The sequence below is a fragment of the Mustela nivalis genome (assembly GCF_964662115.1).
Source record: "Mustela nivalis genome assembly, chromosome: 11".
Taxonomy (NCBI): Eukaryota; Metazoa; Chordata; class Mammalia; order Carnivora; family Mustelidae; genus Mustela; species Mustela nivalis.
The window spans coordinates 49,483,484-49,509,564 of NC_139030.1; the positions used below are offsets into that span (position 1 = coordinate 49,483,484).

Below are 26,081 nucleotides of genomic sequence, written 5' to 3' on the forward strand. Positions count from 1 at the left end.
GGGCTTTCTGAAAACACACAGCACCCCATCTCAGCGTCTCAACTCTATGGGAGATACCAGGCTTTCCGAGAAGCCTAGGGATTTCAGGTGGAATGGTCACAAATCTCTCCAGGAGCTCTCATTCCATTCATTTCCTTTTCCCTTCCCTTCCATCTCTGATTTTTTCTTCCTTTTAAAAGACTATCAGTGGCAGATTTTTCCCGCGGGCTGCCTTGCAAACTTCGGTGCGGAGGCAAATCCCACAGAGAGGCTAGGGCAGAGCACGCCTGTGCCTGTGTCGGGCAAGTGTTCCCATGTGAGTGTGAGACTGCGAGGAGTGTGTAAATGTAAGATGTGTAACTGCAAAGTGTGCGTGCACATGTCAGTGTTTGTGTGAGTGTGGACTACGCGCACGCGTGTCTTAGGAATGTGTGTGCCGGCGCGCCTGTGAGCGTGCGAGGCCGTCAGGTTGTGTGACAGTGAGGAGTTGGACTGCGTGTGTGAGGCTGTATGAGGACGAGTGTGAGGCCGCGCGCGGGCGTGTGAGAACGGTGCATGTGTGAGCGCACGTGTGTTCGAGTCCCTACTCCTCCCCGCTCTGCAAAGTGCAGGGGGCGGGCCGGGCGGCAGGGGGCCTGCCCCGCTGGATTCCCGCATGCTAGTTCCGGGGCGGTCGGGTCTCCAGGGCTTTATGCACGGTCTGGAGGGTGGGGACTGGCGCGGCTAGAAAACGGGATGCCTCGGCGCCCGGCTCGGCTTTTCCCCACTAGGAGCCTGCCGAGGTGCAGGCCTCCGGGAGCGCGCGCTAGCAGAGGCGCGGCGGGTGCTGTGTGTTACGCGCGCCCACCTTCTGGGGAAGGAACCGCAAGGCCCGAGCCGCGGATGGTCGCGGGGATGGAGCGCCGGGCGGCGGCGGTGGCGTGCGCGTTGCTGCTGGCTTTTGCCGCCAGCCTGGGGCGAGCCAGTGGCCAAGGTAAGCGCTTACTGTCCGGAATTACGCGCGGAGCTCCGGACTTAACCGGCAGTGGCAGGGGTCGGGTCCGTAAGTGCACTGAGGGGACCGCGGCCGGACAGGAGCCAGGGCAGGGCGGCGGCACTGGAGCGGCTCCCGGCGGGGCGCTCAGGTTGCTCAGCGAGGGGCGAGCTGGAGCACCCCTCCTTCGTCCGCCCGGCAACTGAGCAGCCGCAAACTTGAGAAAGTAGCTCCGCCGGTTTCGGTGACAGCGCACAGACGGGGACCCCGTCTTTGTTCCCACGGGACTTTCTCCCGACCCTCCCGAAAGCACTCCGCAGTTGGAACCCGGAGACTAAGGTTCTCCCAGCCAGTGCGCAGTCTGCCTCCCATACTGATTTTTTTTTCTGGGTGCCTGCGGGGCTTCGCCGCGGTTCTCCGTGCGCGGTGTTCCACCTGCAGCGCTCAGCCGGGGAGATCCCTTGGCGGGCTAGAGCACTCCCCCCTTCTCCTCAGCGAAACTTGGTCCCACGTTGACCCTCAAGAGACCGCATCTCGATACAGATCATTTACGAGCCGAGATAAGGCCCGGAGGCGGGATTGGCCGAGAGAACAGCATATACTGGGGCATTTTCTTTGAAGGGTTTTCCTTTTCAACTGGGAGGTGGGGGCTTTTGTGTTGATGAATGAGGCCCCGTCTGTGCGGCCAGAGATTTGAGGGCTCGGATGGAGAAAGTTTCTGGGATGAAGCACTTAACATTTCTCTCAGGTTGCTAGAGTTTACATTTTTACAGATACAGGCAGAGAAGAAAGGGAGGAAGAAGTGGAGGGGATAAAAACAGTTAGGGGGAAGAGGAGAGAGAAGACAAGTAGGAATGAAAAGGGAGAGAAGGAAGGGAGAGAGGGAATTTGAAGACAGATAGAAAGTAGCGCGCGGACTGGGGTGGGGGGGGGGCGGGAGACCGACCAGGGATGAATGGGAAGGGCGAGGAGGAGGCAGGGGAACCCGCGAGCTCTCTCCAGGCTTTGCGTTGCTAGGTAGCAGCCCGGAGCTGCGTGTGACCGACCACCAGACAGACAGAACGGACGCGGCTGCCTCCGCAGGGACTAATCTGTCTGTGGGGACGGGAGAGTTCTCCCCCCCCCCCCCCACTTCTTTCGCCTCCTGCTCCTTCCCTCCCGTCGGACAACTTAATTGCTCTACAATGAAAATGAAACCCCTATTGTTGTAGGATTAGCCAAAGCAATAAATTGATTTCCCTGGATCACATATTGGGGTTGACGGGTAGGGACTGTAGAAGCCCCCATTTACGGAGGAGAGGGAAAAGCCTGTGGATGGGCCATGGCATGTATTCAAATGGTTAATCTGCTTTCTTTCCTCAATTCTTAGTGTAAGCTCCTTAGAGGGAATCAACTAAGTAATTATACAGCAACTCCTAGCAGTACCCATTTCAGACTTCCTGAGAAGAAGTTTGGAAACGCCAACAAACCCCGCTGGTCTTGTAAAAATCTTTGGAAAGGGAGGGGAGGCAGGGGGAGACTTAATAATAATAATTCTTGTTTTGAACACCTTTTCTCAGTGTTGTTAACACAGAAAGAGGATTTATTATTATTGTGGTGGGTTTGCCGCAGTGCTTAGGGTGATAACATCTTACGTCCTAAATATAGTCTTAGGATTTACTATATGCTCCTGTCGGTGCCTGGCAAAAAGAAATCTTGTCGGGGTTCATCTGGGATACATCAGGATTGTCCCTGTATAATCAAACAGATACTTTATCCCCTGGGTTGATGGTTTAGTCACCAAATAAACTGTATTTACTCTTCTTAGTAGGTTACATCCATACCTCTTCTTTAATAATAATATTATGTACAGTAAGAGTTAACATATCATAAACATACATATGTGGCAGACCCTGTTCTTAGTGCTTTATACTTACTGATATTTAATCTTTATAATAATGCTTTGATGTCAGTATTCTTAAAATCGCTATTTTACTAATGGGAAATGGAGGCACTGGGCAATGAAGTAATTTGTCCCAGGTCATACTGTGGGCAGAGTTGTGAGGCCAGTCCAAGAGAGGGTATAATTTCACTGCTTATATAGTATGTGACTCTCTCCTCTATTTCCCTCTTTTCTTTTGTACTAAAAATGTCATGCTCCCTAGGTTACTACCCATGTGTAAGGTTTCTGAAGAAACTGACTGGCATTTTATGTCTTTGCCAAAGAAGGTAAAATCTACCTGCTTTGACATAACAAATTTTTTCAGAAATTCTTTTCAGGTTTCTATCACTTTATCCCAGGAGTCCTCATTCTCAGTCTTCCTACTTGTCCTCTGAATATCCTCAGCCTGGAAGGTTAAGGAGATTTCTAGATTCCTGTTGTATTGACACTGTTCAGATAGAGTGTGATGACCTTGTAAATGTCCTTATACCACATTTTAGGTAAGCTCTTCCTGCAAGGTTTGCATCATTAGATCTTGGAAAAGAACTCTGGGTATTTTATGGTTAGTCTTTAGAAAAATTATAGCATATCTATAGCTAAGATTATTTGTGTATTCATATTTTGCATAATGCTTTGAAGAAAAGTTTGGAGAGCCTGACGGAGCTCTGGGGCCAAGCTGACAGGGTTTCAGCAATGGCTCTCCACCTTCTGGCTGTGTGACCTTGGGGAAGTCAGGAAACTTGCATGGCTCAGATTGCTGATCTGCCAAATTGATGGGATAACCGGAGGAATCTGTTCTGTGGCCTTTATTAACATAAAGAGATAAAAGGGCGGAACGTGTAAGGCCTATAGACAATGATCGTAACTAGCAGCTATTATATTGACCAATACTAAAGGTAACTTTTTTGGGGGGGTTACTATTCATATTTCTAATTTCTCAGTGTGCATAAGGAAATCTTAGGCATGTTTCACTAACATTTATTTGAGGAATTCCCAGCTCTCAGGATACGACTGGAAGGTTTTTTGAGAAAATGGTATTGATCTTAAAGTTACATTCTTTCCTCCAATAGAGGCTTGGTTATGCCTTTTACAGTTAGTATCAGCTTTATGACAATTACATCTTCAGGTGAAGTTTACATATTTGAAAGGATTCTGGGGCCGGTAATAAGCATGCAACATTTTGTGTCTGCAACATTTTGGTTCTATTACATCTCTGATACCACTGCTGCTTTTACTTCCCAGCAGTTGGCTTTTTTCCCCCTCTGCTTGAAGTTCTTACTGTCCAGTTTTTATAGGGCTTCTGCTCAAACTCCCTGATGCAATCTTGTGCCTGTCCTGTTCAAATAGAAACTTAGACTTTTACAGATGGAGGAAATCTTAGCTATCAGCTGGTCTACTTGGATTATAGATAAGCAACTAAACCCTGGAGGGAAGAAGAAGGGGCTGAATGGAGTGAAAGGGGGGTGGTGAAGCCCTTCACCTAAGGGCATGTTGCCAAGGTTAGAACTAAGATCTAAACCCGTCTCCTCTTTGTGACCTCCTAATTGATAATTTTTAGATACACGTGCTTGGACTGTCCTCAGTCTGGTTGGTTGAGGAGGCCTTAGATTGCTTTTCTGTTGATTCTGACCTGACATATGAGGAAAGTGTGATGAAAAGATCACCTTGGTCAATCCCTCTTAAAAAAATTGGATGGGTCACATATCTCAGTTCTAAGAGAAATCTCAAGTCTAAGAGGATGGGTTACTATAGCCATGCCATGTCTTTTCATCTTGGTCCAGAATTTATTCCATGTTGGTGTTCCAGCTTCCAAAGACCATACCTGTAGATCTATTTTTCAAAAATCTTGGGTCATCAAAGCATATTCCTAGGTTTTCAGGTTTCATAGTATAGACTGCTACATGAATAGGTTTTTAGTCTTAATTCATGGTAATTGATCATTGTCCATGTTCTCTAAGCAGGTACTCTAAGAACAGTGACAGGTTTTATTTTATTAAAAAAAAGTATTTAATAAAAAAATTTACAATAATGGTGTCAAGTTCTAAGAACCCTGGCCAGGATCTCACCAATGTTAGAAAGATTTGACCTGTTTCAGCCTGAGTTTTAAAATGGTCAGATTGGTTGTTGTTCTGAAATATCAAGAGACATTTCTTTCTTTTTTTTTTCCCTAAAGAACTTTATTAATCTTGATTCAATCTTTATCCCTAGACTTCTTCAGCTTAATTAGCTACAAAGAATGAATTGTATATAAGCAAAAACTGAAAAGAGCTGCAGTGTCTGTCCAAGGGGCTTGGGCTTAAAAATATTAGAGATCTAGATTTTATCAGATCCATGCACAAAATTTTAAAGAGCAGTCATAATATAAAATAGCGGCTCCCAGTAACTTCTTTCAGTTTTATCTTCTTCAGAAGTTGACCCAATTCAGTTTGCTTCATTCTTGGAAGCTTCATCAAAATTCTCCACAAGATCTGGAACTTCATCATCCTCCTCTCCAGTAGCAAGTGGTGCTTTTCCATCCACAGATTGTTTGGGCAGAGCTTCAGCCAGTCATCTTCAGCTAGTTAGACTGTCTGCACCAAGTTGGTTTAAGATACAGGGTAGCATGTCTGTCAGCTGCTTTGTCTCAGCATGGCCTGTAATGGTGAAAGTGTTCGCTGCCAGCGGTGCCGGAACTTTGGGGTTGTTAAAGTGGATCACTGTTCCTTGGTTTGTGAACATACTCACTTCTTCAGAACCAGAGATATTGTTTACCCCTAGCTTCTTTAAGGAGAACTGAAGTTTATCATCTACTGTAGCTGTTCTATGAACCACCTTCTTTTGGTGAGCAGTTCTTTTCCCACCAATGCACACTTGTGCTTGCAGTTTGGCGAGTTTCTCCTGGTTCGTGATAGTTTCTTTCATCTTGTTGCAGTGGAAATGGGACCGTGTTGGGGGACGAGGGGTTGATGCTCAGGGGGTCTCCTGGCAGACCAGCTGAGATTAGGTGCACACATCTGGGGACGCAAGTGGCAGCTCCAGAGACATTTATTTGATGCTTCATGTGTTCTGTTGGGGTCCAGAGACATTTATTTGATGCTTCATGTGTTCTGTTGGGGTCCATGGAAATGTTTCCTAAGCAATTTTTTCACAATCTCAGCATGGTGAAATGAAGTGGGAAGAGTGTGAGATTTTAGAGTTAGAAGATCTGGGTTTGAATCTTGACTCTGCCGTTTACTATGTGGGAAATTCAGGACAATACTCAACTGTTCAGGTCAGTTTTCTTATTTGTAAAATGGGCACATATCTACCTTAAAGGGTAGTTATGTCAATTGAGATTAGTGTGAAATGTTTTATAGATTCGGGGGTCTCACATATATATTTCTATCCATCTTTATTAACCTCTTCAAGAATTTAACTTTTTCGGGCGCCTGGGTGGCTCAGTGGGTTAAGCCACTGCCTTCGGCTCAGGTCATGATCTCAAGGTCCTGGGATCAAGCCCCACATCGGGCTCTTTGCTCAGCAGGGAGCCTGCTTCCTCCTCTCTCTCTCTGCCTGCCTCTCTGCCTACTTGTGATCTCTCTCTGTCAAATAAATAAATAAAATCTTTAAAAAAAAAAAAAGAATTTAACTTTTTCAAATTTGAGAAGAAGATACTGTAGTATCTTGTGGGTTTGTTTTTGTTTTTTGTGTTTTTGTTTGTTTGTTTGTTTTTAATACAGGTGGTTCTTTGCATCTGTGCATGCTGGTTTATCATTTTATTTTATTTTTTTAAAGATTTAATTTATTTATTTGACAGAGAGAGAGAGAGAGAGAGATCACAAGTAGGCAGAGAGGCAGGCGGAGAGAGAGGGGGAAGCAGGCTCCCTGCTGAGCAAAGAGCCCGATGTGGGGCTTGATCCCAGGACCTTGAGATCATGACCTGAGCCGAAGGCAGAGGCTTAACCCACTGAGCCACCCAGGCACCCCTGGTTTATCTTAGTGGCCACAACTTGACATATTAGTCTAGACACTTAGGTTTGTAAATGACAGAACTCTAAACTGCTTGGAGCCAAAAGGAAGTTTATTGAAATACGTAATTGAAAAGGTAAAGCCCTTAGGTTGAACTATATGGGATAGCTGTTTTTCTAGACAGCCGAATATTGGCAATTTCTTTTGACTCAACATAATATAAAATGGGGGCTCAGACTATGTCAGGCTGATCTGTTTTCGCTATCTCCTAACTGTGGGATGACTCTGTTCTCGAATGTTTTCTTTGCTGTTCTAATATGGTTGTCAGTGGCTCCTGAAGCCGCATCCTTTCATGTAATGACCACTAGGGAAAAACAAGAGTTTTTGTCTTAATTGTTCCCAGCAAAAGTCTTCGTTGCATCTTGGGCTCTTAGGTTCTCCTTGGAGAACCAGTCACTGTATCTATGGTATGAAGTGTGCTCATGGCTTAGGCTTGGATATATATGCTTGGTCCCAGAAGTCATGCACTAAGGTTGGACTGCAAAGGGAAATTGGGGAGAGTGACCAGGTGACCAGAGGCTGGGCTCCAAAAACAACACGTGTCTAGGACACCTCATCAGGTATAACCAACTGATGTTATTTTTCATGTAGTTTTTTTTTTTTTAAATTTATTTATTTGACAGACAGATCACAAGTGGGTAGAGAGGCAGGCAGAGACAGACAGAGGGGGAAGCAGGCTCCTGAGCAGAGAGCCCGATGCGGGGCTCGATTCCAGAACCCTGGGATCATGACCTGAGCTGAAGGCAGAGGCTTTAACCCACTGAGCCAGCCAGGCGCCCCTGATGTTATTTTTATTTTATACATGAGGGCAGACTTAAAGGCTATAGAAATTTCTCAAGAGCACACTGTCTTGGGATAACTCAGTGAATTGAAAGGGGAAAAGTATTGAAAATATTAAGGCAAAAGACATGATGCTCTGTGTTCCTGTGATCATGTTACAGCTTTAAGTTTAGGAGAACAGGGGAAAGAAGGACTTTTAGAAGGTTTACCTGTAGAGGTTTACTTGTAGCTTAAAGTAGTGTTACTTGGAGCAGAACTTGTGGTGGACAGGAAAGTTCTGGAAAATAAACTTAAAGAGCAGGAGCTCTTGAGTCCACTGTGTGATTTCATTTTTCAGTGAATCCTAGGCCCTTTCTCCTTTCCCAACTAACTCTGCTCTCTTGTTTATATTCTTAAGACTTTGTCCCTTTTGCAGGCAGGAGGCCTTGGCTATGAGAATGGGGTGGAAAGAAAGAGGAGAGGAGGGTCTGGAGACATACTGAAATGCTTCTATGGAGACAGAATATATCTTGGTGCAAATTCAAGGGTCTTTAGCATTTAACCTGAGGACTGCTTCTTTAAATGGTAGAGCAGGTGTCTTTCACACCTCCTTGGATTAATTCAGAAACGCCAAATAGATGAATTCTATGCCAGTGGTTATTTTGCTGGTCTTTTAAATTTTATTTCTGATAGCATGGGCTGAGAAACATTATCATTCAAAAAGTAAGATATGGGTACTTTTGACTTAGGACAGTGCCAAAACACTGTGTAAGGAAATAATAAGTCTCTCCAAGAAAGGTGACAAGTTAGACAATGAAGTTTCATGTTGAAAGCTCTACACTTTTAGTCATTAGCCCTCAGGTCATGCCTGACCCCCAAGGTTATTGGGAACAGGGAGAAATGAATGAAAGGAGGAAATGTAATTACCATTCTGTGCATTGAAAAGTTAAGCCACTGTTACCATGGATACAATGGCTTGTTTATTGTCCAGATCTCCAGATCCAGGTTTGTAAGCAATCCTAGAGGTCTCCTTTAAGTTTATGTACTATCAGTCAGTAACACATGAAGATTCTTTCTGAGTAACTTTGACAATAAGTCTTTACTCACTGATTTACTGATTGACATTAAGTAACAACATACCTACTTTGACTGCCCAGCAGGTGTTAAGGAAGCATGAAAAAGGGGAAGAAGAAGACAGTAAACTACAATTCTGTTATGCTAGACTTTCTTGAATTCCTATATAGAAACATCCTGTCCTATCTGTCAGATTTGTTTGCCACTTTGGGCCCAGTTTTTGGTTTTTATCTTATTAACAACGAATAAAGGCTGAAAAATCAAAATAATTTGTTTCATAGGAAAATCTTCAAATAAAGTTGAATTAAGAATGGAGGTTGTTGTTATTGCTATTGTTGTTGTTGTTTTTTAATCTGAAATATGTCAGTCTTAACCACGATATAATCTCATTAAAGGAGAGGAGAAAATGTCAACATGTGCTTCGACACTGGTTTTAATTTTGATGTGGGGAAGGGTGTGGAGGATACTCTTTTCGTTGTGAGAAACCAGAAACTGAAAACCCACCTCAAACTGACTTAAACAATAAAGGGTATTTATTGGCTCATGTTAACTAGAAAATTCTGAGGCAGAGTGGGGTTCAGGTGTGGGGCATTCAGGGCTCCAGTTCTCTTTGTGTTTTTCTTTTTTTTTTTTAATTTTTTTTTTTTAAAGATTTTATTTATTTATTTGACAGAGAGAAATCACAAGTAGGCAGAGAGGCAGGCAGAGAGAGAGAGAGGAGGAAGCAGGCTCCCTGCTGAGCAGAGAGCCCGATGCGGGACCGGATCCCAGGACCCTGAGATCATGACCTGAGCCGAAGGCAGCGGCTTAACCACTGAGCCACCCAGGCGCCCACTTTGTGTTTTTCTTGACTCCACTCTCTTCTAGGTTTCAGCTTTGTTTTCAGTCTGGCTTCCCTATTATTATCATAGCTGCCAGAGCAAATGGGGCTACATGTTGTCTGGATCATAGCTAAGGGCAGTTCACCTGTGAGATTTTGGTTATGTTCGCAAAAGCATTATTTCATAACAGCTTACGGAATGCTCTAACTTCTAGAGACCCTAGATAGAAGTCAGTCAGCTCTCACAATCACCTAGGGAGCTTTGAAAAGTAAATAGATTCTTAGGCCAAAACCCATACTTACTAAAGCAGGAGGATGGACATATGTTTTTAAAGAGTTTCTGGTTGATTCTGAGGACCAGACAATTTGGGAACAACTGATCTAGGTAGCCTTTCATTTTTTAGTTTTGTAACTAAAGGTATACTAATGTGCCACTGAAAATTTCTTCCAGTGGCAATTAAGGACACTTTGTTAAATCCGTGCTTTCTTTTGGGTGGGATGTTACAAGGTAGCTACAGTAAGAAGGGAAACTAGTCTTTCGTACCTAGAGCCTCCCCCATTCCTGGGCATCTCCTTTCCTGGCTGACATGACTGCTGCTCCCTAGAGCCTCTGTTTGTGTCTTAATTGTGTTCTTTGCTCTTTCCCTGGACCCTCTTGAAGTCCTTCCTCGCACTCTAAGAACCTTAGATTCTTTTAGATGAACGGCAGCGGTTGGAGGTCTTCTAACCCTTTCTTACCCAAATCAGACAGATTTCTCTATAACCACTGTAATCGCTCTTCAATTTATCCCGGAGTATCCCAACAGAGTCTGCTGGCGTCTAAAGCAGCCATCTATCCAATGGTTGGAATGTGAGTGTCAGAAAACCTTGTAGCTTGTTTCTTTTATATCCTAAGCCCAATTCTTTGTTGACCCCACTGGGACTTAGAGTTGGTGATCCTGCCACATCTATGCTATCCCTCAAATCCTGCATTTTATTTATTTCCTCGGCTTATATTTTTATGACCCGTCATTAACATCACTTCCTTGCCTAGAAGGCCCCCTTGTCTTGCTCTCCTGTGCTCTGCAAAAGCCCAGTCCTGGTTAAATCTAATATTCAACATCTGCATTGCTGTAGCTAAATGTGGCAGGAGAAAAACACAAAACTGTGTTGACTGGTCTCACGATAAATTTATGAAAGTAATCTCAACCTCAGACTTGCTTCCTGGCTAGGACATTTGCTTTCCTACTTCCTTACATCTCTCTCTTCAACCTTGCAACACCACCTGCTCAGATGACATTGCTTCTTATAAATGTGAAAGTAGAAGCAGCCAAAGGAGAATTCCACAAGCTCCCATAACTCAGCCATCATCACCTGCATGCATTCTGTCCATCTATTCTATCTTCCCGCCCGTTACTGTGGATGAAGTTTTCCATGCTCTGAAGTTCAAGCCATTTATTCATGTTTTAGATTGAATTCCATCTCATCTCACTAATTGTCTCTTCTCTTTGACCCACATTCCTTTCTGTCACCCTGTTTTCTTTGTTGATCTTTATGGCAAAATTCCTTCCCAGATTTGTCCATATCCACTATAATTTCTTCCTCCAGTTTTTCTCAAATCCCATACCATTCAAGTTTTAGCTCCCACTTTTGATAGATAACATCTTTCACCGTGGTCACTAATGATCCCCATGTTGTTAAATCCCAATAATCCATTCTCAGTTCTTGTTTTATTTAACTGATCAACAGCATCAGACACAGTGTATCCTGCTTTCCTCCGCAAAACATGGAATTTGGCTTTTAAACCATATTCTCTTGGTTTCCATCTTTCCTTGCTTGCCTCTGCTTGCTGTCTTTCTGGTATCTCACGCTTGTTCCTGTCCATCTACATGACTACTTTTCATCTACCCTACTTCTTTGGAAACTCATCCTGTCTCATGGTTTTATCATCTGTATGTTGACAACTTCTAAATTTATGACTCTCATCCAGACCCATATCCAACTGCGTATTTGACATATCCACTTGGCTGCCTAATAGTCATCTTAGATTATACCTAAAACTGAACTCCTGATCTTCACTAATGCCCTAAACCTGCTTTCTGCATAGACCTTTACATCTTAGTAAATGGCTGCCCCATACTTAGGCTAATTCCAAACCTTGGACTCTGGTTTAACTCATCTTTTTCTTTTATGCCTCACATCCAGTTCATTGGAAAATCCCATTGTTTTCATCTTCAGAGTGTATCTGGAATCCATTCACCTTTCACCATGCTGATCCAAGTCACAGTCAACTCTTACTTAGATTATTGCAACAGCTTCCTTACTGATCACCCTGATTTCCTTCTGTCCCTCTTCTGTCTACTCTCAACACCTGTTCAGAACATCAGTTAGATCATGTTACTCCTCTGCTCAAAAGCCCCAGTAGCTTCTGTGACACACAAACTGGGTTGTTCAGAAACAGATGCTGATGTTTATTAAGATCATTACTTTTGAAGGGAAAGGAAGAAGCAGGAATAGCAGAGGAAGAAGTGAAACTGGAGAAGGCCGCAGTTTCAACCTTGTGGGAAATCTGGAGCAAGGGTTGGCTCTGAGTGTTCTGAGTCAGGCTGAAATGGCCTTCTGCAGTTACTAGATGTGGCCTCCCCCTGTAAGGGCATAACCTTGGACAAGGTGCCCTTCTGTAACTGAGGTGGACCCCAGTGGAGCTGAGTGAATGTAGAAAGTTCTTGAAGGGGACTTTGGATGACCCAGCTCTGGGTCTTTGTTTCCTCCCATTTCATAAAGAGTCAAGAGTTCAAATCCTTAGAGTGACCTACAATTCCCTAGCCATCTATCCTTACATCAGTTCCCTGACCTCACCTCTTCTCCTCTCCCTCACTCACAGTGCTCTAGGCATGGAGATAATTCTTGGCTTCCCACCCTCCCCCCCAACATAGGGAGTTCCTTACTTACAGCTTCTATACTAACTTTTCCTCTTTCGGAACCCTCTTGCCTCAAATTGTGCATGACCTGCTCCTTGCCTCTTCCAGGTGTTTGCTTGTAGGTCACCTTCTCTGTGTGGTTTTCTCCAGTCTTTCCTGATTAACTCTCTTCACCATCTGACATAATGTATGTAATTTACTTGTTTACGGATTTACTTTTGTCTTTCCTTCTCTAATATCTCAATTTCATGAGGTCAGGAACTTTTTTTTTAAATATCTCTTTTGTTCATTCTTTTATTCCTAGTATCCAGAATAGGGATAAATAAATAAATATAAGTTGAACAAATGGATAAATGCCATCATGGACTCTAAGAAGGGGCATTGTCAGCTCCTGGCCATGTCCCTGGTATTGCCAGCCCTTAATTCCCCCAGGCTTCTGGGGGCCCCATCAGAGACCCAATGGAGAAAAAAAAATGCTATCTCCATCAAAACAAGTGGCTTAGCAACGCTGTTTCTCTCCATTTGACTCTCCCCTTTCCTCCGCCTCGCTGACCCCCAACCACTGATGATTCCAATTCATCATCATGCAGCAGTCTAACTTTTCTAACTTTCACTTAGACACTTGGTTACCCTGTGAGAGTCTCCTGTACACACAGAATGGGTCATGCTAGTTTTAGAATAGATTTGATACAGTAACTTTTACACAAAGATAAGCCAAAGTTTTTAGACATTATGTTAGTGGACTGTCATTCTGTGTTTAAACAACACAAAAGAAAGCTGTCTGAGACCACAGCACAGTGAAAACAGCCTTGATCAGACAAAAGGGCCTCTTTGAAGAGGGGAGTGATTTCCCAACTCAGGGAGGCAGCATGGACTACTGTGGAAAGAACATTGCATGTCAAGCCAGGACATTCATGGGCCTTGTTCCTGATGAATGAAGGAAAAATGGGCTCAACCAAAAAAGGCCCAGACTGCTGAAAAATGCCCATGGCTGCTTGTCCTGTGGGCACAACCTTTCTCATTCCAGATCCCATTCTTTTGAGGACTCCATATGCAACCATGACCAAGTAAGTTAGAGGCAGAGGAATGGCTCAGTTACATCCCTGAATGGGTAGTGAAATTGCAGGAATGAACTAAAACAATTATGGATAAATATTTTGGAGTGCTTACGTGTCTTTCACTGTCCGAAGGGTTTTATAGGTATTAATTTACCTACTTTGCCATTAACAGTCTGAATTTATGGATAAAGGGTCAAGGCAAAGACAGGTGTGATAATTTACTTAACACCTCCAATTACTAAGTGGTGGAACCAACTTTTGAGCCTAAAGCCTTTATTCTTAGTTATTGTGACTGTGGATAAGTTGTAGCAAGTAGATGATAGTGCCTCTGTACACAAGCAAACAAAGCCTCTTTTAATGGTTCATATTATATTAAGACGATGTCATTTCAGATGCTGCTACCTTTGCAACCCAGATGTGGACATTTCTTGCTACTTTGGCAGTCATTCATTCAATACATGTTGATCAAGTGTTATGCTTCAGGCATGATGTAACTAGTTATATATTGCAGGATAGAGAAGAGAGCCTGGGTGGCTCAGTCAAGTATCTGATTTTGGCTCAGGTCACGATCTCAGGGTTGTGAGATCGAGCCCCACGTGGGGCTCAGTGCTGGACATGGAGCTTGCTTAAGAGTCTATCTCTCTCTTCCTCTGCCTCCTGCTTGCTTGCTTTCTCCAAAAAAAAAAAAAAAAAAAAAAAAAAAAAGGAGAGATTCCTGTGACATAGGCCTGTCCAAAAGATCTTACTGTTCAGAAGAGTATGTTTCTAGTTAAACCTACTTTTTCCTCTATACTCTTTAGGTACCCCTTGATTCTTTCCTGCTGGCTTCCTCCTCTGCTACCATTTCTTATCTAGTAATATTCTATTCTCTGTAATTACTTGTCTTTTAACTCAAAAAAGATGACACCCAATTAGTTCTGTACTAACTTCCTTTTAGGGGTGGCAGTGAAGTACAGAGTTAAAGGTTGTTGTTTTTTAATGTGGATGGAAAAAATTCTTACTAAGTTCTCTTATTCAAATCCTAGAAGAAAGGAATGAACAACCAAGTGAGAATGGAGTCTTTCTGTGTCTGAGGAGGCTGCTCCTGTAGAGATGCGGAGAGCATTTGCCTGTGGCTGGAGGTGCTGCAAGCATCTCTCACCCTGGCCAAAGACGTCTACTCAGGCACCGTTACAACCAGTCCTTTGGAATAAGACATTGTTTCCCCCTGAAACTCTTCTTTATTTTTATTTAAAAAAATTTTTTTTTTTTTTTAGATTTTATGTATTTATTTGACAGAGATCACAAGTAGGCAGAGAGGTGGGCAGAGAGAGTGGGGGAAGCAGGCTCCCTGCTGAGCAGAGAGCCCGATGTGGGGCTCGATCCCAGGACCCTGAGATCATGACCTGAGCTGAAGGTAGAGACTGAGCTCACTGAGCAACCCAGGTGCCCCTGAAACCCTTCTTTAAAATGCAGAAATGTTTATCCCTATAGGTAAAGACTTGGTTTATTTTTTTTTTAATTTTTTTTTTTTAGATTTTATTTATTTATTTGACAGAGAGAAATCACAAGTAGGCAGAGAGACAGGCAGAGAGAGAGGAGGAAGCAGGCTCTCCGCTGAGCAGAGAGCCCGATGCGGGACTCGATCCCAGGACCCTGAGATCATGACCTGAGCCGAAGGCAGAGGCTTAAACCACTGAGCCACCCAGGCGCCCCAAGACTTGGTTTAGATAGCAATGCACTGTCAAAGTTTTCTAGAGCAAGGTTCAGTGAGAATGAGACCCAAAGCTAGTACATTATGATGTGGGAGAAAGAAAGGAAGAAGCTGTCAGAAGGTGAGAGATAAAGTCTTGAAAGGGAGTCAACTTCATCTCATAATTGGGTTGCCTAAATCACCTTTTCTAGAGAAAAAAAAAATATTATTGCTTGTGCCTTTTCTTAGGACGACTGTCTGGAGATTTCTGCTGTCAGTCTGTAAAATGGATTTCAAAGATAGAACTTCTTACCTTCTAGTATGGTTCTTCTTCCTCAAGGTAGCTCTAGTTGAAATAGGATTGTTAGGAAGAAAGGAGAGGTTGACCCTAAAAACAACAAGAGCTGAAAGACTCTCTCAGTCAGTCATTCCTTAGGGATCCATCAGTGTCAGGTAAGATGGAGAGGAGGCCTTTGGGTTTAACATGCATGGTAGTTCTACTTTTTGTAGACCTTATGATGACTGCTGATAGGAAATTCTGGTTTTGCTCTTAGTATGCAATCAATAAAAAGAATTTGCAAATGAGTGAGGTAAAATACAGAATTTTTTTCAAGTCAAATTGCCAAATGGTTAATTTTTGTGTACCAAAACTGATTTTTTTTTTCCAGTTCACTTCTGCCATAAAAATTTACCTCTTTCCTAATATTTGGTGCAATGAAGTGTTGAAAGAATTTGCAAAGTAATCATTGGAGGCTGAGATTCTGGAGAAAAACAAAATGCACGGTTTAAAAATTGAATGTACTAACTGGAAGACAGTGAAAGTTAGAAGATTCTTGCTGTAAATAATTAAACCCAGCAGTGCAGACAAGAGAAAGCGTGGGACTCGAGCCAAGGAGGATGCATCTTATATTGAATGCATTCACTTCCCTGTAAGGGAAATCAAAGAGCTCTTTAATAGTTGTTGCTGATTGTGAATATGTGCAACAAAATCCTACTGTAATCCAGATTTATTTTTCAAATACTTGGCAGTGATGGAAGGAATGAAAAAATGAAGGAAGGGGAGCGGTGTTTATGAAGGCCCTTGCACTCTTTCACTTGACCGAGTGCAAGCATGATTTGTCACTGTGACCTGGGACTTTGGTTCCCTCCAGAGCCCTCTTGTGCTGTGGGTGCATTGACAGATCAAAGACAATTGGCTTTTTTAAAGATTTTTTTTATTTTTCTGAGACAGGCAGTGGATCTACTAATTGAGGTCTGGGTAGCCACAAGACTCAAGGGATGTATTCTTTCTGATCTTCTCTAACAATGTTGGCTTTCTTAGATTCCTCCCCATCCCCTTTTTATTGAGGCGTTTGGGGTGAGTGGTTGGCCTTAATTTTTCTATCTGTAAAAAGGGGAATAAGGTTTCCCAGTTCTCACAGAAGTAGGCTTGAATATTGGCATTATGAAATGCTTTGCTTTATTTTATTTAAAAAATTTACATAGACTAAAATGGACTTTGTGTAGTATACAGTTTTATCAGTTTTCTGCATGGATGTATTTGTGTAATCATCACCACAATCAAGATTAGAACAGCTCAGTAAGGGACACCTGGGTGGCTCAGTTGGTTAGGCAGCTGCTCAGGTCATGATCTTAGGGTCCTGGGATCAAGTCCTGCATCGGACTCCTTAGTCAGCCGGGAGCTTCTCTCTCTCTCCCTCTGCCTGCTGCTCCCCCTGCTTGTGCTCTCTCTCTCTCTCTCTGTCCAATAAATAAACAGTCTTCAAAACAAATAAACAAACAAACAAACAAAAACCAAACAGCTCAGTAAAACCCTGCTCTCCTCCACCCCTCCTTTCCCTCACACAGTTTTTGTGGTCACGCCCTCCAAATAAGTTTTGAAGTTAGTTTTTTGAAAACTCACTTCTCATATGAAAGTTTCAGTTGCTGTTGCTTTGTTTATTTTTATTCAAAAAGTGTTCTTAGTTCATTTTTGAAGTAATTCAAATGTCATGGATGGTAAAGTTGCAAGGCTGCTTTTTCTTTATTATAAAAGGAAAAAAACTCTGGAAAGATGGCAATTCTTTCAGTATACCTATATAAACACACACACACACACACACACACACACACACACCCAAACTTGGCTTGTTGCTAGATTGGAATCTGCAAAGAAAACATGTTCAAGAACTCTCCCTTGAAGAGGGGTACAGAGGTTTATTTTTTATTTAACGGTTTACCCCTTGACACCTGGGAAATGATTAGTTGATGTTTTCAAAGAAGATTAAGTCAGTGTGGTTAATTAACTGTGGTAATCAGGTGACTCAAATCAATTAACTCCTTGTTAACAATTTCCATCAATTTTGTAAATAAATGGCAAAATGTACTCTTGAGATTAAAGGCTGTTTTCCTGATTTATTTTATTGATGACAAATTAGAGATTTTCTCCTTCTCATCTCTTTTCCTCCCTGCCCACCTTACTTTTACAAATGAGAACTCTCAAGGTAGCTATAGGAGAGGAACATACGGGGGTATCTCTTGAATACATGGTTTAAAGAATAGTTAGGCTGAACGACAGCTTTGCTCCTTCATCTTAGCAGATTTTGAAAGAATCATTTAGGGAATGAAACTTATAAGTAAATGTGTATATAGTAACATTAAGGGAGAATGCAAATAGCAAATGATCAAACTCACTTTAGGATAAGCTCTTACTTTTAAGTTCTTTAATGTTTTATTTTCTTTCCTTTTTCTTTTTTTTTTTTAAATATTTTTATTTATTTATTTGACAGACATCACAAGTAGGCAGAGAGGCAGGCAGAGAGAGAGGAGGAAGCAGGCTCCCCGCCTGAGCAGAGAGCCCAACGCGGGGCTCGATCCCAGGACCCTGAGATCATGACCTGAGCTGAAGGCAGAGGCTTTAACCCACTGAGCCACCCAGGCGCCCCTTCTTTCCTTTTTCTAACTTAAAACTGATAGGTATAATAAGATGAAAAACTTTGGCTTTTAGCTAGAAGTAACCATTAATGGATATCTTAGGTGCTCTAATATTTAAAGGGAATTTATAAAAAACACTGGGATTTATCAGTTGTATTAGTCTGTAAAACTTGATTGCAGTTTTATTTTTTATTTTTTTTTAAAGATTTTATTTATTTATTTGACAGAGAGAGATCACAAGTAGGCAGAGAGGCAGGCAGAGAGAGAGAGAGGAGGAAGCAGGCTCCCTGCTGAGCAGAGAGCCCGATGCGGGACTCGATCCCAGGACCCTGAGATCATGACCTGAGCCGAAGAAGCGGCTTAACCACACTGAGCCACCCAGGCGCCCCTTGATTGCAGTTTTAAAATATCATAGAAATATACAACTAAATGTTGTTTTTAGACTCTTTGTAATTGAAAATTTTCTTCCCCGCTTACATGATTTTGTTGGTGTGGGTCTGCAGTGAAGCAAATGAGCTGGCACATTAAAAAATGGTTCCCCCAGGACTTAAAATATGCCATCACAGTTTTTGAAAGGCATTGAACAGTCTGGGGATTTGTACAGTAGGACGGATGATTTAGTGTTGCTTAGGATCGCTTCAAAAAGGAATATTTGGCATCTTGAATAACTTCTGAGGAATTAGTATATATTTTTAAAACTTCTGTCTTAAAATAACCCACATTTTATGATGAGAAAATTCTTACAGTGTCCTTGAAGGTGTAGAAGGTAGCCTAAATTTGGGGATGAACCGAAGCCAGTGATAAAATCTTAAAGCCAAAGTAAAACTTTGGGCAGCCCTCTGGCCATACCCCCACTGCCCCTTGTCCACCTACTCAAGGATTCTTAATCTCAAGGGCCTACCCTGGACATGGTTAACCTGCAGCCAAATCCTTTCCGGTGCTAGGACACTGCTTGGAGTTGGAGTTCAGAGCATTAACTTGGTCACTTTCCAGATGTGCACCCCTGGACCACTTGATCTCTGTGAGCTTCAGTTTCCTTAGACTCTGCAGTGGGTGTTAGTGATTTCTACCCTGCAGGCTCCTGAGAATAGTTAAAAGATGTTGTGAACATGTAAGGTCTTGGCACTTGGTGAGCATTCAGTAACATTTGGCCCCACAGGGAACCTGGTGTGAAATCATTCATAGTTGACCAGCTCTTGGTTAGGTCAGTGCCGCAGAACAGTGACCATGCTGTGGTCTTTTGAAATAAAGGAACCACTTGTCAAATAATCTATCCAAATAACTTGCTGGGGAGAAATATAGCCCTTTTTTTTTTTTTTTTTTTTCAAAGTAGGGGAAACTATGAGACAAGGAAGCATTAGAAGACAGGCCTTAGAACCTGTCTTTCTACCCCAAGAACATTTTGTTCTTCACTTCTCAGGTCTTCAAAGCACCGACCTAAAATGTCATGTTATGGAAAATTCCAGACTTCTGAAAGGATGCAGTATTTCCATTTCATGTGTTCTGTATCTGCTTCCTGCAAACCTGGTCCCATACAGAGTTTACACAGGTGGAGAAAACATGTTAAATTTTTGTGCCACAATGACGGCAACAGGTGCTATAATAGAGGTTTGGGAGCACAGGAAAGGAGTGATGAAGGCAAGTAGACCTCAGGGGGCCAAGAGGAGATCACAAAGATTGCTCTTTGAACTGAGTCTTGAGGAGGGTGCGTCCGCAGGAGATGGAAGAGTGGATCTGGTGAGACTTTGGAGGACTTTCTATGTCACGAAGTTTGGTGCCTTTGAAGAAATGTAAGGTGTAAGGTGGGAAGTGCAGCGATCTGGCTTCTTTGTTTTGTAAAGATGATGCTTGCTGCAACGAGGGAAGGCATATCAACCAGCTAAGTTAAAGGACAGATGGTGAGAGTGGAACTAAACTTGTGGACCAGGATGGGATGAGAAAGGGAGAGAACCACCATGGAATATAGAGAAAGCTTTTATTGGTGGCTCTTTTTGATAATTCCTATTATTTGTTTTAGAAGTTGAGATGCCTTATCATAGGAATATTAGACATATCTTTTCAATGTATATGCATGTTATGTACATTCATAACTACCTCCCATGTCTTTTTTTTTTTAGATTTTATTTATTTGACAGAGAGAGAGACAGTGAGAAAGGGAGCACAAGAAGGAGGATGGACGGGGGGCAGAAACAGGCTCCCCACTGAGCAGGGAGCCCGACATGGGCTCGATCCCAAGACCTTGAGGGATCATGACCTGAGCTGAAAGCAGAGACTTAACAACTGGGCCACCCAGGCACCCCTGAATCCCTGTGTCTTAAGCAGTTCTAGCTTATTGGCCATCTGGGCCTGCTGTGTATGTCTTAGGTTTAGCTCATTGATTCCTGGTTGGTACAGCTCCCTTAGGGAGCATCTGGAAATGTGTAGCCTTTTTTGGGGGGGGGGGTCATCATAATGCCTGAGTGTCACTGCTGGTAGCGTTTAGAGGATTAGAGGACAGGAATGCTAAATCAGATGTTATATATAGGACAGTTCCATGCTACTAGGAGCTGGCTAGCCTTGAATGCCAATGTCTCTGTGAGGGTCATTGTCTGTATTGAGGGTCCATCTTGGTTGACAGCTAGTGAAGGAAGGCATAATACTACTACTAAGAGCTGACATTTATTGAAACCTACTATATGCTTGTGATATAGTCAGCATAGCTCTAGTGTTCTAGTCCAGGGAGGTTCTATCCCCATTTACAAATGAGCAAACTGAGGCTCTGGATCTTACATGCTTAACTGGTAATAGTCTATTAATTCCACATGCCTTACTCTCTCAATTCTGTAACTTTTATTGACTACGTACTCAATACAATCAATCAATCAATTATAGGAGGAAAAGGAGAAATACATCTGTATTGTGTGCTTATCATTTATTAAATCTCAGAATACGTCTCTTGGAAACATTTATCTAACTTAGTAGAATATGGGCAAAAGTATCACCTCTGAGTGTTTTTTTAAAATATGGAAAATACCTGATCACATTTACGGGTTAGGAGAAAACTCTTCATGAGAAACTCTTACTTGATGGCCAAGCAGTTGGTGTTCTATAGATGTCTTGTGAATTGAACTGATTCCGTGGAGGCACGGAAACAAATCTTGCAGATTTGTTTTTTTACTTCACATAAGAGGGAATCTGCTTCAGGCACTCAAGATCTTCGTAATTTGAAGGCATATGTCAGTGATATAGGATGAAGGATGTGTCTCTTTCTTGGACATGCCTTCCACCTTCTGGCCTCTGTGGCCATTTCAGCTTGTTTCATCTGCCAGGCGTGCCCTCCCCTCGACCTGCGTATCATAGCTTCTATGTTCCTTCCTCCACAGGGCCTTCCTCCATCTCATCAGAATGTTCTCTAAACCTCTCTTATCATCGTACAGTGAATTACAATTATTTATGTGTGTATTTTATTGCTTCTTCTAGAATAGGACCACTAATGCTGAGTTATGCCTGCCTCCTCTGGTATCCTGTGTCTGGCACAAAGCCACATGGAAGCAGGAACTCAAGAAGGCTTTGTTTTAGTGGAAAGTCAAAAGAGCCACATGAGCATAGTAAAGGGACTCTGTCACCAAGGGAAGGTGATAGGACTGTTGTTGTAGAGATTTTGATTGGCTTGAACAAGACAAAAACGTTTGTTCCTCTCATACCTAACTAGTAGCAGAAGGCTGGTTTGGTACTCCTGTGGTCTTCCTGCTCCACCATCCTGTGGTGGTGGCATCCATCCCTAAGGTCACCTCATTGTCCGAAACAGCTGCTGTAGCCACAGCCATCCTAGCTCCATGCTAGTGGAAATGGAGGAGCAGAAGGAAGGGTGTGCTTTCTGTGTTTAAAGGAGATTTCCTAGAAGTCCCGTACAATCCTGCTGCTTACATTTCATCTCATTGATTAAGACTTCTAGTCTTGATCGTGACCACAGTTAAAACTGACTGCACTTCGCTGAGGTCTGGGCAATGTAGCTAAAAAACCTTGTTTCAGCTAAAAAACCTTGTTCACCTGAATCAAATGGAGATTCTGTTTCTGAAGAGGAAAGGGAGTGAATCCTGGGTTAGGCTACTTTGGTCCAGGTGACACTGAGCATCTGTTCAGCTTTGCGGATCGCATTTTGGGAGGGACATAAGACTATTTCAACTGAATTTGGAGGAGAGAAGCAAGGATGATGAGAGAACTGGAAACTATTCATAGGAGGAATGATGGAAAAACTGGGGCTGTTTCTTTCTTTTTTTTTTTTTTTTTTTAAAGATTTTATTTATTTATTTGACAGACAGAGATCACAAGTAGGCAGAGAGGCAGGCAGAGAGAGAGAGAGAGAGAGGGAAGCAGGCTTCCTGCGGAGCAGAGAGCCCAATGCGGGGCTCGATCCCAGGACCCTGAGATCATGACCCGAGCCGAAGGCAGCAGCCCAAACCACTGAGCCACCCAGGCGCCCCAAGGGGGGCTGTTTCTTTTGGAGAGCAGAATCAAGGGAACAATGGTTAGCGCTCTCTAAATATTTGAAGGACCATCATGTGGATAAGCCTACTTTAAAATCATTCTAGGGGATAAGAGGGAAAATTGCAGTCACATAGCATGCACCAACAGAATGTTGGAATTCAACTTTAAGGTCTTTTTTAACCTTCAGCCTTACACAGTAGAGATCTATTACTGTGTTATATGCATCCATGAGTCTCTGATTTTGCGGCCAGAAATACTCGTGTTCTCTGGTTTCTTTACACCCGAATCCCCCTTTCTTAATGGTTGTAGTGCTGATACAGCCAGAGGTATATGTATGATGAAAAGCTAAGGATTTTTCCTCTTGTCACACGTGGCCTCTGTGTCCTTCACGCTTGACTTTTTTCAAAATGTCATTGAGTCAGAAACGATTTCCACACTGTAGGCAAAGTGAGAATTTTTAGATTGTAGACTCTTAAAATGAGGGTTTAGTAGTTCCATATTGTGTAACTCCATCATTCAAGAAATATTGTCACTGTCAACTTCTTTGGACTGAGATATCTGTGTATAGGCATGTGGTATTGAGTTAATAAACAGGATTTCTTTTTTTAAATTACTACTAAACATTTTAGTAAAAAATGTAATTGTTGAAATGTCTTAAAAACAGTTATTATCAACTAGAGAAATAAGCTTGCAGAGAGTTAATTTATTTCACTAAGTAGTAATGTATTTTTCAAAGTGCATGGAATAAATGTGTGCCTGAAAACTTGCCTATCTTTGTGATTTAAGTTCTATTTCTCTAGTTCAGGTTCATTTTGAATACGTTTTTTCTTCGGTATAAAGGCTACCCAGGCACCCCAGGAGAGAGTATAATTTAAAAATAAAACTGATAATTTAGTAATAAGATAATATTTAAACTTTTGTATTAGATCTGATTTTTAAAAATTTAGCTATTATAATCAGGTTAGTTTTAAAAAGATTCTCAAAATGGGTTGCAGCTATGAATATGGATATGCTAGAGTATAAACAATTGTGTATGAAACAGAAACTATAAAATTCCAAGGGAGACAGTACAGAGTTTTTTTTTTTTAAAGTTTTAATTTATTTATTTGACAGAGAAAGATCACAAGTAGGCAGAGAGAGAGAGAGAGAGAGAGAGAGAGAGGGAAGCAGGCTCCCCGCTGAGCAGAGAGCCCGATGCGGGACTCGATCCCAGGACCCTGAGATCATGACCTGAGCCAAAGGCAGCGGTTTAACCCACTGAGTCACCCAGGTGCCCCGAAAATACAGAGTTTAAAGGATCAGAAAACACTTGCCTGAAACTATAACAATCACGAACATTTGTTGAACATTTAGTAACGTGCCATGCTCATACTCCTTTCTCTATCTCCATATTAACCTTACGAGAAGAGCTCTTATTATCCCATTTTTAGATGAGGAAACTGAGGCATAGATACTTAATAACATGCCTGCCACAGTGTTGGTAAAGAGAGCATACACAGGCTGTACAACACCAGGGACTTAACCTCTGGAATGTTTCTTGGCTTCTAAACAATCTTCCCTTCCTCCCTCCTTTTTTACAGTACTATTATCAAGCGCACTGCTCTCTGGTTATTCAGGCTTTGTCTCTTAACCTTCTATGGAATAGCTGTTATCTTTTAGACACACTGTGTTGGATGGAAGAAAGGAAATATACTTAGATTTGATTCCTTCGTCAGCCAGTTTTGTAACGCTGGGCCTCCCTGTGTGTACGTATGTGTATGTGTGGGTACCATGGACATGTGCACATATATTCCCCATTGGTGGAATTGGTAAATCTTGCATTTCTAGTAGGAGTTCTTTGAGTTACAAATAGTAGAGTAAGGGGTTTCAGTTTACAAAAGAATCCAAACAGCAGTATTTCAATAAATCATGCTCATTTGTTATCTGAGTCTCTCTAGGCCTTTGGAGTCATTGCTTTTGTAATATTTCTTTAGGAACTTTTTCTTTTTTTCAAAGATTTATTTATTTGTCAGAGAGAGAGCGAGCGAGAGCGAGCACAGGCAGACACAGGGGAAGGCAGAGTCAGAGGGAGAAGCAGGCTCCCTGCGGAGCAAGGAGCCCGATGTGGGACTCGATCCCAGGACGCTGGGATCATGACCTGAGCCGAAGGCAGCTGCTTAACCAACTGAGCCACCCAGGCGTCCCAGGACCTTTTTCTTTAGCCAGAGTAATTGAAGACACATTTACTGATGCAGAGATGTCACCAAATTCTCCTGGGAAGCCCTTTGACTGTATTTTAACTGGCCTGTGCATTTATGGAGAAATGCTGTCTCACTGCTGAGAATTTTGGCACCAGCAAAGATGGCGGCGGACACGTACCACCACCTGTGTGGTACGATATTAGGAGCCCTGATAAGATACTTTATCCTCCAAAAATCTGCCCCACCAAGCTGGTGAGGAAGGTATTTGTGCATTAGAGAATACTTAAAATGCCACAATTAGAAAATTCATTCCTTCGAGGGCTTCCTACTTTCTGCTGAGAGTGCAAATACCCACGGAAGGGCTTTAAAAATCACTTAAACTTTGCTGTTAATAAGTCACTGGGAGCAGATTTTGGGGTCAGGGTCGAGAACCATGAAAGCTCTAGCCATGTTATGGGAACCCAAGGGACGGAGAAGGAAAGGATTTCTAGAACAAGAGTGCGGGAAATGAAGCAGAGGTTGGGCCATTGAGTTAGATAAGGCCCTAATTGCCTCATTCCTGGACTATCAGAAGAGCCTTTCAAGTTTAAGTTGCTTTTCCCCCTTTGTAACTTTACCCACTGAGTTTAGTGAAGTGTTGAGTGCCCTTAGTAAACAGTGAACAGAACCCTGTACGGGGAAGAACTGGCTTTGCCTCGTTTCTGGCTGGAGATGGGATGGCTGTTTTGGTTTGCTTGAAGAGAGCCAAATTGTTGTGGGCTTGTCTTTAGTGTGGTGTCCCGACAGCTGTTAAGTTGACTCCTTAAGAGCACACAGATTCTGTGAGGTGGAGGGTACTTAGGAAGGTGATAAGGTCTGAGGGAAGCCTAAGGCTGGGGTCATGACACCACGATATTTTACTCTCTTTTTTTTTTGGAAGGGTCAGATACTTAGGTTTACATAAAGCCCTTCCCATTGAACTGGAAGGTAACAACTTTATCATCTTAAGTTTTCTGTGAATGCAATATAAAGGCACAAATTATTTTAGTCAGTGTGTTTGCATTTTGAAGCATTTCTCTATTATACAGGAGAAAGTCTAGAGAACTAGGATAATGAGTATTTCAATACTTTTAAGAAAAATTTAAAAGATCTTTCTTTCAAATTTAGGATGTAGAAAATTTCTGAACCTTCTTAATGGAAAGCTTTTTAGTTTAGTTTCAGTTGGTTAAAATCCTGAATTTATTTACATCTTCCATTTCTTTATGTCCACATATAGATGCAAAAACTGAGGTCAGTAGGAAAGTTGTATGACTGACTCTAAAAAGATAGTTCAGGGGCGCCTGGGTGGCTCAGTGGGTTGGAGCCTCTGCCTTCGGCTCGGGTCATGGTTCCGGGGTCC

At 42.5% G+C, this 26,081-nt stretch overlaps 1 protein-coding gene and 1 pseudogene across 2 annotated transcripts in view; one reads left to right on the top strand and one right to left on the bottom strand.

Annotated features, from left to right (window-relative positions):
- Positions 1 to 715: 715 nt before the first annotated feature.
- LRP2 (LDL receptor related protein 2) overlaps positions 716 to 26,081 on the top strand; it is a 197,737-nt gene continuing 172,371 nt past the window's right edge. Inside the window, exon 1 of the mRNA XM_082689243.1 lies at positions 716 to 952. Coding sequence (XP_082545369.1) covers positions 862 to 952 — 91 coding nt within the window. The 5' untranslated portion in view covers positions 716 to 861. The remainder of the gene's footprint in view (positions 953 to 26,081) is intronic.
- LOC309843640 (transcription factor BTF3 pseudogene) lies at positions 5,230 to 5,774 on the bottom strand (annotated as a pseudogene). The gene has a single exon. The product of its transcript is annotated as a transcription factor BTF3 pseudogene (transcript).